The sequence below is a fragment of the Amblyomma americanum genome, chromosome 3, assembly GCF_052857255.1.
Source record: "Amblyomma americanum isolate KBUSLIRL-KWMA chromosome 3, ASM5285725v1, whole genome shotgun sequence".
NCBI classification, from domain to species: Eukaryota; Metazoa; Arthropoda; class Arachnida; order Ixodida; family Ixodidae; genus Amblyomma; species Amblyomma americanum.
The window spans coordinates 196,763,158-196,778,255 of NC_135499.1; the positions used below are offsets into that span (position 1 = coordinate 196,763,158).

The following is a 15,098-nucleotide window of genomic DNA, read 5'->3' on the forward strand; positions in this document are numbered from 1 at the left end:
CAGGAAATGGAGATCCATCAAAGGTATAACATACATAAAAGAAAGCATTGTCACCCTGACATACTATCAGGAGTCTGAAAGGGGCTCTCAATAAAGTTGCAGTATGCCTAAGAAGTTAAAGGATGCCGCTTCACAAATTTGCTGTAGAAAGAATTTTTTAAGGGGGAGGGGGGTTTAACGTCCCAAAGCGACTCAGGCTGTCAGGGACGCCGTACTGAAGGCCTCCAGAAATTTCAACCACTTGGGGTTCTTTGATGTGCACTGACATCCCACAGTACACTTTAGGGTCAGCAGCCGAGCACCATAACCACTAGACACCATGGCGGACAAGAATTTTAATGCGTTTTGTAGGAGCAGTTATCTGCTGTTAACATTTGAATTTACGAATCTTCGTGCCTTCTCTCCTCTTGTTACTTTTCGCACACTGAAATGTCAGCGCTTCTCCACCGGCCCCAATCACTCGGCCCCTCCACCGGCTGCCAATGCGCACAGGAGCTGATGTAACGAGCGCTATATGACGCATTGCAAACGGATTCGGGTGAATGCCTGGCACGGCTGGTTGCCTTGAGGTGCGAAAGCGCGAGTTTTAAAAAAATTTATTGTAAATTATCGGCTCGTTTTTGAGGTCTTGTGTGTGGGATGTACCCTCCGGGGCCTGAACAATATACTATGCTAGCATTTTATAGCCAAGCTAAAACACCCTTTTCAGGGTCCCTTTAATGCAGTTGAACCCAGCTAAAAGAGGAACGAATAAAACGAACAATCAGTAATAAATGACCGTTTTTCACACACTTGGTTGGCCACCATGTTTCTGCCATTAAGGGGAGATGCAGGTCTTGAAATCATCAAAAGATGGGAACATTTCGATTTTGCAAAATTGGCATATTCGGAATCAACACACTCTGAAGTCCCTGCCTAAAATCAACCTCCAACTACTACACTATCTATTTCACACCTATGAAGCCAAGAAATGATTTCGGAGCGAAGTGTAGCAGGACTTCGCGCCCGTTGCTTTCTATGACCACGTCCACAATGGCCGCCATCTTGGTTTTGTTTGAAAGCTAGGCCCCTTGCCCACTACCTGGTATTGCTCGCTACTGTGAAATATTCTTGGAACGTCTACATTCTGCTGTTTTTTGAGGCCTCTACAACAACCCCAGAATGGCTGGCATGCGCACTTCAAATGCGATTTTCTTAGCTTCGTGTTTTTTGCCAATATGACTGGCCTTACGAAATTTCATTATGTTTTATGGTGCAATTCAATTCTAACATCTAACATCGTTGAATTCAGAAAGAAATGAACAGAGGAGCTATGCAGCTTTGTTTGCATGATATATTTCAAATTTTGTGAACCATAATGTCACCTAACATACTTCAAAAGTATGGTGCTTGGACAAAATTTTAATTTCTATATGATGGTATACTTTAACAATATAATTAACATGGCTCGATATGGCAGGTCTTTGGGTAAAACCCCATTTTAATTGAAACCAAGAAATGTAGAAAGAAAATGTTTTAACGACCCTTAAGAATTTAGCTCATCACGCTTCTGTTATTTTCCTATAATGTGGGAACTAAGTGAGATATACTGAAACTAATTATATTTTTGAAAACAGGAAGACAAAACACATGCACACATTTATTTCATTACGATTTCTTTAATAATAAAAATGTTCATTTCAAGGCCTAAGTCTCCCCTTAAAGGGTTTATGCGATAAATTAAGTGCGGCTGTGTAAAGTAGACGAGAGATAGACATTCCATGGCTCGTCACCCCAGCGCAATAATTTTTGAGCTAGCATCAATAACAACGAAGATATAGACGATTAAAAACTACGCTCCTCCTCTCTCCCTCAACTCGTACACGTGGGGCACCAAAAAAAAATTCGTGTTTGCTGAATGTTTGTGCTCGGCGGCCGATCTCACGAAGACCTGGTCGGCAGACTGGTTTTGTCTGCCGCCGGGCTCACGCGGTAGCACGAGCAGACGACTTTCACGACTACCGGAAGTGTGCCTGTGACGTCGTGGCTGCCGTAGCTCCAGCGTCTGAACCTGCGAACGCACCACTTGCATCGGCGAACACCGCGGTCTTTCGTGCCGTCGCCGGCGTCGATTCCAGTTGATCAAGTGTAGGCTGCTCATGGGCACTCGCTCGAGTTATGTCACTGTTAGTTACAGGCGCGATGTCAATTCGTAAGCGACTACAATCGGCACGAAGAACACCGCCGTTATGCAGCGGAGACGGAGAAGCATCGCCGCCCGCAACGTGACCGTCACGCAATCCCGTACCGCTGGCGCTTGCTTGTTGCACAGTATGCAACAATGTCGCATCATTAACACGTTTTTTTCCTTTAGCACGCTTTCGCCCGAACTTGTGCACAGAGCGGTACTTCTTCGCGCCTCCTTGCATGGTTCTCGCGTTGCACTAGCGTGGTCAGCAGAAAGACCAAAATGGCGTTGCCAGGCGTCCGCTTTCCATGGCTAGCTTGCCGGAACCAACCAGACGACGCCATTTTGATCACGTGCCTAAACCGGCCAATAGCAGCGAGCACCGCTATTTATTTTTATTGCGAAGCAATACTACTTTAGGTCGCACTTCAGCCCGTTCCGTGGCGAGGCGGTGGTAGGCACCATTGACCTTTAGCGTGACCTCGCTGCGTGACGTCACACCAGCTGTGTAAAAACTGGGCCCCATCTCACGCTGTCGCGAGGCGAGGCGGTAGCCACCAACGGCGGCCTAACTCCCGCTCCTCTCACCAGGGGCGCACAGTCAGAGTGACATCACACCAGCTGTATAAAACAGCTCCGCTCCTCTCGCCAAGGCAGTCATACAGCCAGATGTTACGATGGTGCCTACGAACAAGGCAGCTCGGCAGAATGCAAAGAGGAAGCATCAGCGAGCTACGGAGACGGAAGAAGAACGACTTTCTAAGCGGCGTGCCCAGTATGCAGCTCGGCGACAACGTGCAACCTCCTCTGTGGAAACAGCAGAAGCAAAGGAAGAAATTGTGAGTTTGCCCGACAGTGAGTCTCCTACTAGTTCAGAACGCTGGAACGCGACTAAACGGCAGAGGCGTGTCCAAGAAACCCCGGAACAGCGGCTCGAGAAGGAACGTGCGTTTCGAGAGAAGGAAAACGAAAAGCGAAGAAAACAGCGTGCAGAAGAAACACCCCAGCGGAGACAAGAGCATTCGAAGAAAAGACAGGAGAAATCTTTCACCAAGGCTGGCCCGACTCAACCCGAAGGACACATTGCAGTAGAACGACGTGAAGAACATGCGAGAAGAGTAAAGGAGTTTGAGACGGCAACGCGTGAATTCAACACACTATTGCTTCGCAATCACCAGGCTTAACCAAGCTAAGCCACGGCCGTTTTTTCTTTCGTTCCTTGGCGAACGCAGCATGTACAGGGTTGCTGTTTGAAAGAAAAAATAAGCCGAAAGCCTGCGCTTTCGAACGAGACCAAAATGGCCGCGGTAGAGCACGTAGTTTCGATGCGCCGGGCATCGAAATTGGGTGTCGTTTGTCCACAATTTTAAGGGCAGTGGGTGTGGTACTGCATTCTTAAATCGCTATAACTTCTAAATTACGTGGGGTATAATGATGAAAATTTGCATACAGTTGCGGAATGGTGCGAGGAACACGAAAATTAAATGATTGAAAATCTGATTTTTGGGCCGATTTTCGGTGCCAAAGAGCCGTGCCCCCCCTTAAGGCAAGACAAGTTGGAAAAAAACATGAGGCTGAGAAAATCGCATGCATCTGAAGCACGCGTGCCAGCCATTCGAAGTTCATTGCAGGGGCTCGGAAAAAAAATAAATAAACAGAACACGGACCTTCCAAAAATACTTCACTGTAGCCAGTACTAAGTCGAGCCCACATATAACGGCCCCACTTAAGACGAACTTTCGCTTATAACGAACGAGACCTGCGCGACCGTCAAAATATACATTGTTTCAATGGCACAAAATCACATATAACGAACGCCATTAAGCCCTGCTGATCGGTTACAGCGAATGGACATCGTAAACCCGGCGCCGCGATGCGAGATAACCTGCCTCCAACCCCTTTGTGCACCAAGCGTGCAGTATGTTTCCCCGCACTTCATCGTAGACGAAATGCGCTCCCCGTTTCGTGCCACTCTCGAGCGAGCTACCCGCCGACGCGCCTTCCAAGATCGCCCTCCCGACCCTCCTCGCAACTCCGCTCCCCTCTCCTCATTTTTGCAAATCCGTGCATGTCCTCAGCAATCAACCGCGCCGCTGCCGGTGCTGATCGCAGAGGCCACGCTCCGTGAAGCAGGCCTTCCATCAGAGCCAAGAGGTGGCTGCACTGACGCTCACGGACGCCCCTCATTGGTCTCTCCGCTGGCGCTGTGCGTCTTAGCTTGATTGCCGCCTGTGCACGTTGCACGTCTATTCCATCACGTAGTTTTGTCACTCTTGTTGCAGTGTGGACGATTCAATGGCTTCGTTCAAATCTTGGGCACTGGTTGTAATTCGGGATGGCGGACAGGGACACCGTGACCATTTCCATTGTATTCAGCGGTATAGATGATGAAAGCGGCCTGGGGGGAGGTGACGGCCACTGGCGAGCAGGACTGCTTCCGCAAGGCCGGTTTCGCCGACACATGAGTCTGATGCCGAGCCTGACGCTTCGGAGGATGACCAGACCGGCGGTGATTGGTGGCAGCGCGTCGTCGACTCCAACATGGGGTGTCATGACATTGGTTTGAATGATTTTATTTCTGTCGATGACGACGCCGACACCGCAGAACCGTGCACGGACGAGAGCATCGTTTCTGAAGTGCGGGATGAGAGTAATGCGGAGCAATGAAACTTCGGAGCCAGCACCATTAAGTGCGCCTGTAGCAATGAGCTACATAGAAAGCCTCAGACAAAACTTGTCTATGCCGAGGGCCTCGGCGATAGCACGCTTCTGCTTTAAATAAACTGAGAACCTCCCTCATTGGATCTGCGCTGCAGGAACAGATGTCCATCACGGACTTTTTTGCAAAGAAAAAAATTTTGTGTTTTGACAAGCAACTGTCTTTAAAGCTGTGGTCCACTTATTACAAACTTCGAGATATAATGAATGGACGCCGCGTGACGCTCATGTTTGTTATAAGCGAGCTCGACTGTACCAGATAGTGGGGGAAAAGGCCCAGCTTTCAAACAAAACCAAGATATCGGCCATCGGGGGTGCAGTCATGGGAAGCGACAGGTACAAAGTCCTGCCACAGTTCGCTCCGAAAACACCATTTCAGGATTTCATAGATGTTTTAGTAGTTTCAGGTCGAATTTAGACCCTGAAACCATTTAGGCAGGAACTTAAAAGAGTGTATTTTGCCAACCCTCTTCCTTGCGCTGAACACGTGCTGATACGGCCAGCTACGATTTGTAGCCCTCATATGAGTGCTGTGCACTCTGGAGATGAGGAGGAAATAGACATTTTATCATCATCATCACCCCCCCCTCTTGAAAAGTGCGCCGCAGCCAGGCTGACGTGACATCACGCGCAAGATATCTAGGCTCAACTCAATCGATATGTATTAATCCCGAACATGCATTTTTGCAAAATCGAAATTTTCATGGCTTTTTATCATTTCAAGCACCCCCCCCCCCCCTCTCCCCTTAAAGCACGCGAAAATGCGTTCCAATGATGCCAGAAACTCTAGTCCAAGACATATATAAAACGGTACATTTCTTATGTTATTGATTAAGCTATAAGCTATACAGGAAGAAATAGGGAACTAGTTTATGATGCTACTGCTCTTGAAGAATAAACAATATCCTCAAATATTCAGGTTACGTCACTTGAAATTCCATTTTATTCCTGCACATAGAATCCAACCAACACTTCTAAATGCCAATTGTGCTTATTTTGACACTGTATAAGCAAGTAGGTTTTTATACTGGCACTATATTCTGCAGCACCAGGTTGGCAACGCTGTAACAACTGAGACTGAGTACAGGATGCGTTACATAAGAGGAAGCACTGTCATACTGACAAGCACATAAGCAAGTAAAACTCAAAGGGCTGCCACTCACATCATCCGAGAAGTACTGGTCAATGATCTCGTATGCCAGCTTGTAGATTTCCTCATTCTCATGATTCTGGAGAGCCTCGATCTTGTCAAGGCCACCACACTCCTCGATGCTGCTGGCCACGGCGTAGAACTGGGTTCCAGCGATCTTGAGGATGTTGTTGAGGCCGTCCAGAACCACCTGCACCACCTGGGGATCTCGCACGGTCAGCAGGTTGCAGAGGGGAGCCACAACCCCCTGCTCCACCAGGTAGGAGACCTGTGCCTTGGTCCCACTAATAGTCAGGTTGGAGATGGCCCACGCTGCTTCCTTCTGCGTCTGGAACTCTCCCTGCACCAAAAGACAAATACAGTGGAACCTCCGTTACGTGGCTTTGACTTTCAGAGGACAGCACGAAACCGTCACATAACTGAAAATCTTACAGAATGGACGTGTTCGCGTAATAAACGCGTGCACTACTCTGACTGTCAAAATAAATTGTATTTCTTTTCGTGTTATAAAAGCACCAGATTTTGATCTGCCAGAATACCAATACTGTGCAGCCAGGAGGCATTTTGGTGTTGACAAGAGGGCCAGGAATGCATGCGCACTCCCATCTCTGCGTGTTAACAGGCTGGGCAAGAGCCGCATCGGCGGCTGCAGGCCGCACACCCGGAGTCCGAGCCACCACCAGAACTGTCATTGCAGCAGTCGAGTACCGGAACGCATCGTCACGTGCGCGTGTCTCCACCTTAATTATAATTTGGAACACTACGGGGTGACATGCTGTTTGCCAGTAAAGTGTTCCAGCAGTGTTTTTCATCCCAGGCAGATCCTGCCAGCCATCATATGAAGCAGGGCGCATACAATTTTAATTTTGCATAGTATCGCATTTAATCACATAACGAATGCCCCCACTTTTGTTGTCCAGTGTGCCAGGATGCTTCCCACCGATAACATCACCACTTGTTTTTTATCTTCTGAGGAGAGCTCCTGCCAGAGCCCTGGTGGAGGGGGGCAGTGTGCTCGGCGAACTTAGCACAGTGCCAAGAAGTTGTCTGCTCTAAGCTAAGGCATTACACACTTGTAACCGTCCTGTGTGTTTTTTTTTTAACCTCGCGTAAAAAACGCGCAACTGCCCTCGAGGGCCAATGTTCAGCATGTTCACGTTATCTCGCCACAACTGGCCAGCACCATCGGCTATCACAAAATTGTCGGACTGCGTCAAAGTGAACAATACTAAACACCAGCGGCATGAAAGTGTCTGACTGTGTGCATTTGTTGATGACAGAAGGACGGACAGAGGTATATGAAATTTTTGACCCTTCCAAAAATCTGTTGAAACTTTTTTCTGCGTAATGAGCACCCCTCCCCAAGAAAAAAAAAACTGATGTCAACATTTTTGGAACATTTATTTGTCATTCTGCTCAACTTCCGCTAATTAGCAACTTGCAAAGAACGCTGTAATCTTCTGGTGCACTTTCCCACTTAGGACTGCAGCAGTTGTGAACTGAGTCACTGTGTCTAAGCACTCGTGGACCTTCTCTGGCACAGCGGTCTGCTGGGCAGCAAAGGCTTTAACTTTTTTCAGGGCGATTAGTGCTTCTTTGGCAGATATTTTTGGCGCTTCGTCATCACTGGTCGAATCTTCCTTGTCGCCTTCTTCAGGTAATGCATTCGCTACAATATCTTCCGTAGTGAGTGCGGCGCTTGTCTCCACCAGGGTGTCACAGGCGGCATACTCCTCTGCACCTAGCCTTTCTGACAATTCCGGCCAGCCATCTGGCTCACTGTTCTCTTCATCAGTGCCATGGTCCTCTGCTTTGAGATTGGTGTCCACAGCAGTCCAGTTTGCTGCATACAGTCCTGCTTTTTGCCAGCAATTTACTATTGTTGCTGGTTTCACACTCCACCAAGCTCCTGTGAGCATTTCTGCTGCCTGCCGCACATTAATCGCGTCAGGCTTCTGCATTCTTAAATTTATCAGAATACGCTGCACAAGCCGCTTCCTGTAGTGTACCTTTACATTTTTTTATGATGCCTCGATCATGAGGCTGCAGGATTGACGTGCAGTTGGGCGGCAGAAACTCGACTGCGATGTTACTAAGACGTGTGTCGACTAAGTGTGCTGAGCAATTGTCCAAAAGTAACAAAATCTTGCGATTCTTTCTCGCCATCTCGTCGTTAACGCCTACGATCCACTTTGCGAACACATCACGCGACATCCAAGCCTTTGAGTTGTGGGCGTAATCGCACGGAAGCAATGCAAGCCCTTTAAAGCACCTTGGGCCGGCGTAGTGACCGATGATTAAAGGTTTCATCTTATGCGTACCCGATGCGTTGCAGCAAAACAATGCCGTGATCCTGACCTTTGAGTGCTTTCCACATCTGCACATGTCGTCTTTGTAGCACATGGTTTTGTTCGGGAGCAGTTGGTAAAATACCCCGGTCTCGTCCGCATTGTATACATCGTCCGGGCTATAGCCGCCGATGACATCGCGTAGTTTTTCTTCCCGCCATGTGCTTGCAGCAGAGGTGTCCGCGCTGCTGGCTTCACCGCAGACTTGTTTACATACGATTCCGTAGCGCGCCCGAAAGCGATGCAACCATCCACTGCTAGCGTCAAATCCACTCACGTCGAAAAGCGTGGCGAATTCCATGGCCTGCTCTTGAATCATGGGTCCTGAAACTGGAATGTTCCTGGATCGTAAATCCTTTACCCATGTGGCAACAGCGTCGTCGACTTTCACAAAATATCCAGTGCACAGTCTTTTGCGAGAGGGGCTGAGCTGCGCACTTTCCGATGCGGCCGCGATTGCTTGGCACTGGCTCTTAATCGTAGACAATGACGATGCAGGGATCCCAATGCCTTTGCAATGTCAACTTGACGCTGACCGGAGTCTAGCCTACGTAAAATGTCCTGCTTTTCGTCGAGTGTCAGGCGCTTTCGTTTGCCGCTCATGGTTAACCAGCACGCGCACGTTTCCTCGAAGCTAGGACGTATAGGCCTAGTAGGGCCAGTAGAGCTGAAGCTGTGGCTGGCTGTGGCTATGGCTAGCTATGGCTGTGGAGCGAACTAAGCACACTAAACGCGAAAAAAAAAAATCAATGGCTTCAGCTGGCTACGGCTTAGGTAGCCAATCCAGTTCGCTAAATGGCGGCGGTAATGAAGCGTTAACGCGTTAACAGAGCGCGGTTCTCAACGTAAAAAGCGCGGCAAAAAGGGCGGTTTGTACTTGTTGAAGTGCTCAGTATGACCTAGGAGACATGACATGGCACCTCGGAAACTGTTCGTAGAACTGAAATGCGCACTGCACTGAATTTCGTTAAACTGAAGGGCATTTGCATTGGGTTTAATGGGGCTACGGTGAGGGTTTTAAAAAAAGTTCGTACAACTAAATACTTCGTTTAAATGAAGTTCGTTCAAGTGGTATTTTACTGTATATAGTTTGGCTCAAATGGCGCAGCAATTGCATCACTGCCCCTTGTCATAACTGACAACAAGGCAGGGGCAGCCAGGGAGAACCAGACGAACTGAAACTAAGAAATGCGATGGGTATAGTGAACGAGCGATCAGTGGCTAGGTGGCACTAGCCACCATGTGGCTCACTGGTTTAGCCATCGGAGCACCCAGTATCTACTGAAAGCTGCAAAGGACGGCTGGACGGCTCGAGTTGCCACCAATCATCCTCGCCACTGATTGGCTGCTAAATCTACACTGCAGCTGCTTTCCTAGTGGCTTAGGTTTATGGATGCCGCAGTGAAGGGCTCCGGAAATTTTGACCACCTGGGGTTAACATGCACTGACATCACAGTACACGGACTTCTAGCATTTCACCTCTATCTATCAAAATGCGACCGCCATAACCACTGAACCACCGCGATGGCTGCTTACTTTGTGCTGCAAAGCCCGAGCTACGTATGAAGAGGTGCCCGTTTCATTCACCGGCTTAGCTGGTGCGTCAGCCAATCAATAATCTTAATGACTCATGACTCATCCTGGTTTACTGACTCATTTGGGCTCGCTCACTCATCTCTACTCACGACTCGCATGATCACGTGAATGCGCTGCAAGATATGGGCTTGAGTGCATGTAAAAGACACATGACCAGGTACCCGCGCTTCGCGTGCAGAGAAACAGTGAAACTGGGTCAAAGCTTGCGACACATGCCCATGTATTACCGCAACCACGTAAACTAGAGGGACAAAATGCTCTCCTCGTTTCCACGAAATCCTCTTCTTCGGTCACCCACAGATATCGAGAAGCCGCCTTGCCTTCAAGCGTCTTTGACTGCAGCAGTAAAACTTTTCCTTCTCTTCTGCCAGCAAACGAGGAGGAAAAAAAGAACTGACCCCACACAGTCGTCAGTCGTCAGATGATCTGAACCTGAGCCTGGACCCACGACTCTGACCACGATCTGAATGTGAGTCTGGACTCGCTCAAGGCTCAGATCAAAATCTGAAGACTGAATGTGAGCGTGAGTGGCCCAATGTGATGACTCACGAGCGAGTCCACCGACCTACGGTTGAAGGATGTGCTGCTGGATGCTGCCGTGGCAGCATATCCTGACTGATTCCTGAGGTTGCTACTATGGGTTCGGTGAAGGTGTTTCTCAGCAAGAGAGAAGTGCTCCACAGGGACAAAAATGATAGTTCCATTGATGACAATCGTGACAAGGTGTTGCGATGTCGCAACATGCAGGAGGCAACCAAGGCCCTTGCTACACTAGCAGAATTATGTGTAGTAGAATCTTGAGACAGTGAACGTGTGCAGCACCACCAGATGAAATTGAATAAAATCGCTCTTGAGCAGATTCCAGTGACAAGGCAAACAAAAACAACACCGTTATTTACAAAATAAAGGTATGTTCAAGGCACAACATTTTTGTTTTCATAGCCCATTCGATATTCCAGAATTTGGTTTACGCACAAATTTTTTTTGGGCCCTTTAGAGCAGGGTTAATGAGGTTTTATTGTACCGAAAATCAGACATGACGCTCCAATCAATGCTTCAATTGAAACTTGCTGGGGAACATACCTATACACTAAGGAAACAAACTGTAACCTTTGCTGGTGTTTAGAAACTTGGCGCAACAGTGCACAAGACAAGAATCGCCAAACATGCACACCGGTACACATGAAGCAAAACAGCAGCTCACGTTTGCAGCTCCTGCAACAGAAGTCACCACAGAGACACTAGTGTGACAATATGTGCTTACCTTACTGAGATGGTGGATAATCATTGGAATCAGACCAGCATCAATCACAGCCTGCACTTGCTGGTTGTTACCAGCAGTAATGTTCGACAGGAACCACACTGCCTCCTGCAAAGGGCAGAAGACCATGTATCAGAGCCTACATGCATAGCTAAGTAACAAACATTTTTGAACTGTTTCATTGCACATGGACACGAAGTTATAAGCTGCACCAAAAGAAGATTAACTTAAAGTATGCTGCTGCTCCTTCACAAACAAAACCTAGGCAAAGATAAATTTATTTTCGTTAGGCGAACTGTGCAGATTACAAAAAAGAACAATCTGAACTCTCTTACTTTTGGTATGGCTTGGTTGATGGTTTAACATCCCAAACCAATAAGGCTATGAGGGACGCCATAGCGGAGAGCTACGGATAATTTCGTATTCCTGGGATTCTTTAACATGCACTGACATCACACAGTACACGGGCCTCTTGCATTTAGCCTGTATCAATATGCGACCACTGCGGCCAGGTAAAACCCACATCTGGGTCAGCAGCCAAGCACCATAACCACTGAGCCACCTCAGAGACTGCTATTACTTTTGAGGAGCTGGCACCCTTTCTGCATTTTCCAAACATAATATGCAGATTCACTTTCAGAATCAACAATGTGGATGCTGCCCAGCAATCTTTTTTCGAGCATCTCAGTAATACGCTATGGAAAGCAGCTGCTCGGTTTGAGTAATCTACTCATGTGTGGTTTGTGGTTGCACTCGCAGACATGGCACTGCTCGAACACTCCAGACAAGAGGGTTTGGTTTGGTTTATGGGGGTTTAACACCCCAAAGCGACTCAGACTATGAGATGCCGTAGTGAAGGGCTCCGGAAGTTTCGACCACCTGGGGTTCTTTAACATGCACTGACATCGCACAGTACACGGGCTTCTAGAATTTCGCCTCCATCGAAATTCGACCGCCGCGGCCGGGATCGAACCCGCGTCTTTCGGGCCAGCAGCCAAGTGGCGTAACCACTCAGCCACCGCAGCAGCCAGACAAGAAGGATAGGGTACATTCTGTGGAGCTGCTGGATGTCAACGACATCCATCACAACATAGCAGTTTGATGCTAAGGTTATCTAAATGGAATGGTGAATCAGACACTATAATGTTCTTTCACCAACAGAACTAACTAGTATCTAAAGCAGGGGCTCTAATTTTTTGTCTCAAGGAACCTCAAAAGCCTTCAACGTGTGCCAAGGAGCCCTGTCACAACGGGTCAGTGTTGCTTGCTTTCTTGCTTCCAGCAATCAGTTTTTACTCATGCTCAGACCTTTTAACCCCACGACAAGAAAGCAGACACTAGTCACAAGACAAACTTTCGCCCACATTCGCGCACTCAACTGGCTGGACAGCGCACAGAATCACACAACCCCTTTACAGCTTTCACCGGCGCTCTGGCATCAATGAGTTTTAACAAATCAAGTACTGTGTCTGCTTCACACACACCTGCCAGAAGTGTAACGGAAAAGGGAGACATGCCACTGTGGATGCTTGCTGAGCCCACAAAAGCAGCCTGCAGAACCCAGTTTGAGAATCCCTATCTAAAGTAGGTATACTGCAACCATTATCAAAACAAAATTTACTCTTTAACAAAGATCAATGAATGTAGATACAAAGATACCAACAACCTGTAACCTACCATTCAATCAATTCTTTGCAATCAGATTTAATTCCCCATAGCCAATTATAGCACCCCCTTGTTAATTCCAAATTACAAACTGCAAAAAATATTCGACGTAACTGAGACAGTATGAAAAATGAGAATCAGGAGAAAAATTTCACTGTGGGAATGAGCTACCTTTGTTATTGCTATGTAACTACCTTTGTTATTGCTTGTTTGCTATGTAGTTCATTGCTACAGGCGCGCTTACCACCCGTAAGCGCGCCTGTAGCAATAAGCTACATAGAGAGCCTCAGACAGCTTGTCTATGGCAAGAACCTCGGCGATACAAACACTTCTGCTTTAAATAAACTGGAAACCTCCCTCATCGGATCTGCGCTGCAAAAAAAGACGTCCATCACGGACTTTTTTTGCAAAGAAAAAATTTTGTTTTGACAAGCAACTGGCTTTAAAGCTGTGGTCCACTTACTACGAACTTCGGGATATAATGAACGGATGCCGCGTGACGCTCATGTTCATTATAAGTGGGCTCGACTGTAACTAAAATCAACAATCGTCAAAATATAGAAACAGTGACTAAAATTCACTATTATGATACTCAACGCATGCATACCCTAGTATGGGATGCAACAACAGAGGTGCTTACTATGGTCAGAACGAGACAGGGGGCGGCATGAAGCGGTGCTCGACCCAAGCGTAGAGCAAGGGGAACTCCAGCCCCGCCCCCTGGACTCTTGATGAGGCAGTGCACTGCTCCTTGCTCTAGATGCACAGGGAGCTCACCAGCACACAAGAGGGCCTATTGCTCTTTGATCATCGGACTGCACCTGTCCACTGAAAACACTTCAAGGAAGTGACAGTGGACAGGGACACTGTCCTCAGATGCACTGCTGTGTCAGCCATAGAAGGCAGATGGCCAAGTGATGGGAGCTCCCAAGACTGCAAGCTTTGGCACAGGAAAGTGCAACCACCTTTCGCGAGTCTCATCATCATTCCTCGCACCTAACTTACATCAGATAATGAGAGCCAGCACATAGTCACTCTTAACACTCTGGCAGGTAAATTCTAAATATGCCCCCCCCCCCCCCCCCCCCCCCCCGATAAAAAAAGAAACGAGAGAAATGAGACATGGCTGCAACACTTTTAAGACATGTGCTGCTTTTTGTTGGCAATGTCCAAGAAGGAAGAATTGGGTGCAGACAGCTGAAACAGAATTTGGAGAAATTTTTGGAGCAGGAAAATCTTAGCTTCGGACCAAGTCACGGGGAAAAAAAATAAATTCATTTCGGAGCACCAAATTCCAAATTTGGAGAAGTTCAAGGAAAAGGAAAGCTTAAGTTTGGAACAAAAAGTTAAAAGATGTGAATATCTGAAGCAGTTATTTAGAATTAGTATTAGCAGAGCGAAAAAACTAAAAACCATAAAACTAAGAGGTTAAAAAAATTGTTTTGAAAACTCCTTGCATGAAACTAACTTCAGTGCAATTATGTTTGTTTCAGTGGGCAAGGTCCAGCAAAGCTTTGGCTGAAATCTGTGCACTACCTGGCCCTGCAAGAGGCTGAAAGCTTTTGCGGCTACGGTATGATACAATTTAAAAACACGGCAGTTGCTAACACTGGGCCATGGTCCGCGCTGTCCTGTATTACTCCACTAACCAATAAAACAGATAATGAAATAAGCTTTTTAATGTTTGACTTTATTAATCAAAAGCCAGGTATGAAAATTCTATGGATTACAATTTTTTTTCTTGTGATTAGCTCCTTGTTTAGGCAGCAAGCTGCAACAGTGGATTACTTTATGTCGTGGAGGAATTCAGCACAGCGGTCCTGAATGTGGGTGGAGCTTCACTGCAGACTTAAGTTGTATCCGACTACAGTTGGGGCATTGTGGCGCAGCTTGGCACAGAAATATGCAATTATATCAAAACGGCACAATTGGCGCAGCTTTTGCACTCCTGCAGAATGCACAGCATGAAAAGGCCCCCAGACTTGCCTTGTTGATTTTCTCTTTGGGATGAGTCAGCAGTGCGGGGAAGTGCGCCAGCGCATCACAGTTGAGTACCACCTGTGTCTGCTCATCGGTGCCCGTAACTATGTTACCTACTGCCCTCAATGCAGCAGTCTGCAAAGCAAGAAAAAAATGTCAGCAATCCGAATTGCAGCTACAAGTAAAACAAATGACTCATCATAACATGAAAGC

The 15,098-nt window shown here is 47.4% G+C and overlaps 1 protein-coding gene across 1 annotated transcript in view; it reads right to left on the reverse strand.

Annotated features, from left to right (window-relative positions):
* Positions 1 to 15,098, reverse strand: part of Kap-alpha3 (karyopherin alpha3) — a 40,884-nt gene that overhangs the window by 5,584 nt on the left and 20,202 nt on the right. Inside the window, exons 8-10 of the mRNA XM_077659512.1 lie at positions 14,892 to 15,020; positions 11,244 to 11,348; positions 6,049 to 6,375 (exon numbers count right to left, since the gene is read on the reverse strand). Of these exons, the coding sequence (XP_077515638.1) occupies positions 6,049 to 6,375; positions 11,244 to 11,348; positions 14,892 to 15,020 (561 nt within the window). The remainder of the gene's footprint in view (positions 1 to 6,048; positions 6,376 to 11,243; positions 11,349 to 14,891; positions 15,021 to 15,098) is intronic.